This window comes from Nomascus leucogenys, chromosome 5 (assembly GCF_006542625.1).
Source record: "Nomascus leucogenys isolate Asia chromosome 5, Asia_NLE_v1, whole genome shotgun sequence".
Lineage (NCBI taxonomy): Eukaryota > Metazoa > Chordata > Mammalia > Primates > Hylobatidae > Nomascus > Nomascus leucogenys.
The window spans coordinates 469,362-472,264 of NC_044385.1; the positions used below are offsets into that span (position 1 = coordinate 469,362).

Below are 2,903 nucleotides of genomic sequence, written 5' to 3' on the forward strand. Positions count from 1 at the left end.
TGTTAAAAACTCTCAATAGCCAGGCACAGTGGCTCATGCCTGTAATCCTAGCACTTTGGGAGGCTGAGGTGGGCAGATCACCTGAGGTCAGGAGTTTGAGACGGGCCTGACCAACATGGTGAAACCTATCTCTACTAAAATACAAAAATTAGCCAGGTGTTGTGGCGAGCGCCTGTAACCTCAGCTACTTGGGAGGCTGAGGTGAGAAAATTGCTTGAAACCAGGAGGCAGAGGTTGCATTGAGCCAAGATCGCACCATCGCACTCCAGCCTGGCAACAGAGCAAGACTCTGTCTCAAAAAAAAAAAAAAAAAAAAAAAAAACTCTCAATAAACTAGGTATTGATGGAAGATACATCAAATTAATAAGAGCTATTTATGACAAACTCATAGGCAATATGATACTGAATGAGCAAAACCTGGAAGCATTCCCTCTGAAAACTGGCACAAGATGAGCCACATATTTCATACAGTTGAGCCTTTACTTGCTGTGGTAGAACATGCCCCGTAAGTCTCCAAAGTAGTACATTGCAGTGATGCTTTTAAAGACCACAGAAGGGTTTTCTTTTGTCCCTAGATGTTTATCTGATTTGATTTATAACACTTTATTGTAAAAAGAAGAAATCAATTTTTTCAAAAATACAAAGGTTTTTGAATGTGCTCACTACAAAAAAATGATAAATGCCTGAGGTGATGGTCATACTAAATAACCTGATTTGATCATTACACAAAATATATGTTTTGAAATGTCAAAATGTACCCCCATAGATATTTACAACTTTAATGTATCAACCCAATAAAATTGAAAATAGAAACAAAACAAGCAAATAAACAAAAAAATGCAGCTTCTTTTCCACACAGAATTGAAAGAAAAAAAATTATTCTCAGAAGATAAGTGGACGATTTATTCTTCCTTATAAAAATATTTTAATGGGTGTTTTGATTTAAGTAAGACAAGACTTCATGACTTGGTCTGAGATAGAAAAGTTAAAACATAGAGTACTATACCCTTCTCTGAATTAAAGTGTGCAGGTGTCCCCAAGGAGTAATGTCATTGATCTCATATAATCCTTCACTGGGCTGCAGGTAGGATGGTAGGGAAAAAAAACATGAGAACAGGAATTATGTTGTTAATGAGACTACTAACTGGAGAAATATTAGGACAGAAGGAGAAAAGATTCTGTAAGGAATTTTCTTTCATGAGGTATGATCCTAAAACTTAGCAATAGAGGCATATAATGATTTTTCTCCTAGGTTTTCTATTGACTGTACATGTGGGTAAGTTGGGAAGCCTTTATACACTTCAGCATTCTTGTCTGGAAAGTAAATGTCCAAATACTCCATGTATACTCTGTGAAAGTTGGATGAGGAAATAATTGCAAAAGCAGTGGACTAATCCACACAATTTACCATGACTAAAGGAAGGTAACTGAAGGTTGGTGAGAAGGCCTTATGCATGCATATAAACTGCCCAGTAGAGTATGTCACAGTATGTATTTGAAAACTGAATTGATAAATAAGCTTGTACCTTCTCTGGAATTCTCAGATAAGGCAAATTATCCAGGATGGTGTGGGAAAACCAGACCTTCAACTCCATCTTCATCCTGCTGGGAATCTTCAATCACAGCCCCACCCATACCTTCCTTTTTTCTCTGGTCCTGGGCATCTTCTCATTGGCCTTCATGGAAAATATTGCCATGGTTCTCCTCGTCTACATAGACAAACAGCTCCACACCCCCATGTACTTCCTCCTCAGTCAACTGTCCCTCATGGACCTCATGCTCATCTGCACCACTCTACCCAAGATGGTCTTCAGCTACTTGTCTGGGAAGAAATCTATCTCTCTGGCAGGTTGTGGAACTCAGATATTCTTCTATGTGTCCCTGCTTGGAGCTGAATGTTTCTTGTTGGCTGTCATGGCTTATGACCGCTATGTGGCTATATGTCACCCTCTTCGGTACACCATCCTCATGAATCCAAAACTCTGTGTCTTCATGACTGTTGCTTCCTGGACCTTGGGGTCTCTTGATGGGATTATAGTGCTTGCAGCTGTCCTGTCATTTTCTTACTGTGGCTCTCTGGAAATTCATCACTTTTTCTGTGATGTTGCTGCCCTTTTACCTCTATCCTGCATAGAAACATCTGCATTTGAAAGACTACTTTTCATTTGTTGTGTGGTAATGCTAATCCTTCCAGTTTCAGTTATCATACTTTCCTATTCCCGTGTCCTTCGAACCGTCATCCACATGGGCTCTGGGGAAAGTCGCCGCAAGGCCTTCACTACCTGCTCCTCCCACCTGTCTGTGGTTGGACTCTACTACGGTGCTGCTATGTTCATGTACATGAGACCAGCTTCTAAACATACGCCAGACCAGGACAAGATGGTGTCGGCCTTCTACACTATTCTCACCCCTATGCTGAACCCTCTCATTTACAGCCTCCGCAACAAAGAAGTGTTCAGGGCACTACAGAAGGTACTGAAGAAAAGAAAGTTAATATGACCTTATCAAAATCTTTCTGAGTGCCTACTGTGGTCAACACTCATTCAAAAAAACTGGAATCTCTTAAATTATTCATTTCTGGTAATTTGTATTAATATTTTCCACTTCTTTTCAAAATTATCTATTTAGTATATTATTACGTATACATCATTTGTATACCAACCTAGATTTGGATGTTGGTATAAGTGGCTTAATCCCTGTGAATGACAATTATATTATTAGGTGTCACATATGGGTGGTACTTGATTTTAGGATGCTTACTTTTGAAGTCAGGTATAAGTCTGAAGTGTCTTAGCTGTATCAAAAAGCAAAGGTTGGAGTCGATCCTCTGTTTTTGGAGAGATGCTTCTTTGTTCACAAATTACTTACCTATTGGTACTTGTTTTTAGTTTTACCCATCCTCA

The 2,903-nt window shown here is 39.3% G+C and overlaps 1 protein-coding gene across 1 annotated transcript; it reads left to right on the forward strand.

Annotated features, from left to right (window-relative positions):
- The first annotated feature begins 1,563 nt into the window (after positions 1-1,563).
- Positions 1,564-2,499, forward strand: LOC100602087 (olfactory receptor 2M4). Its single transcript, XM_003267243.2, has one exon. The coding sequence runs from the start codon at positions 1,564-1,566 to the stop codon at positions 2,497-2,499; it is 936 nt and encodes a 311-aa protein (XP_003267291.2).
- The last annotated feature ends 404 nt before the right edge of the window (positions 2,500-2,903 follow it).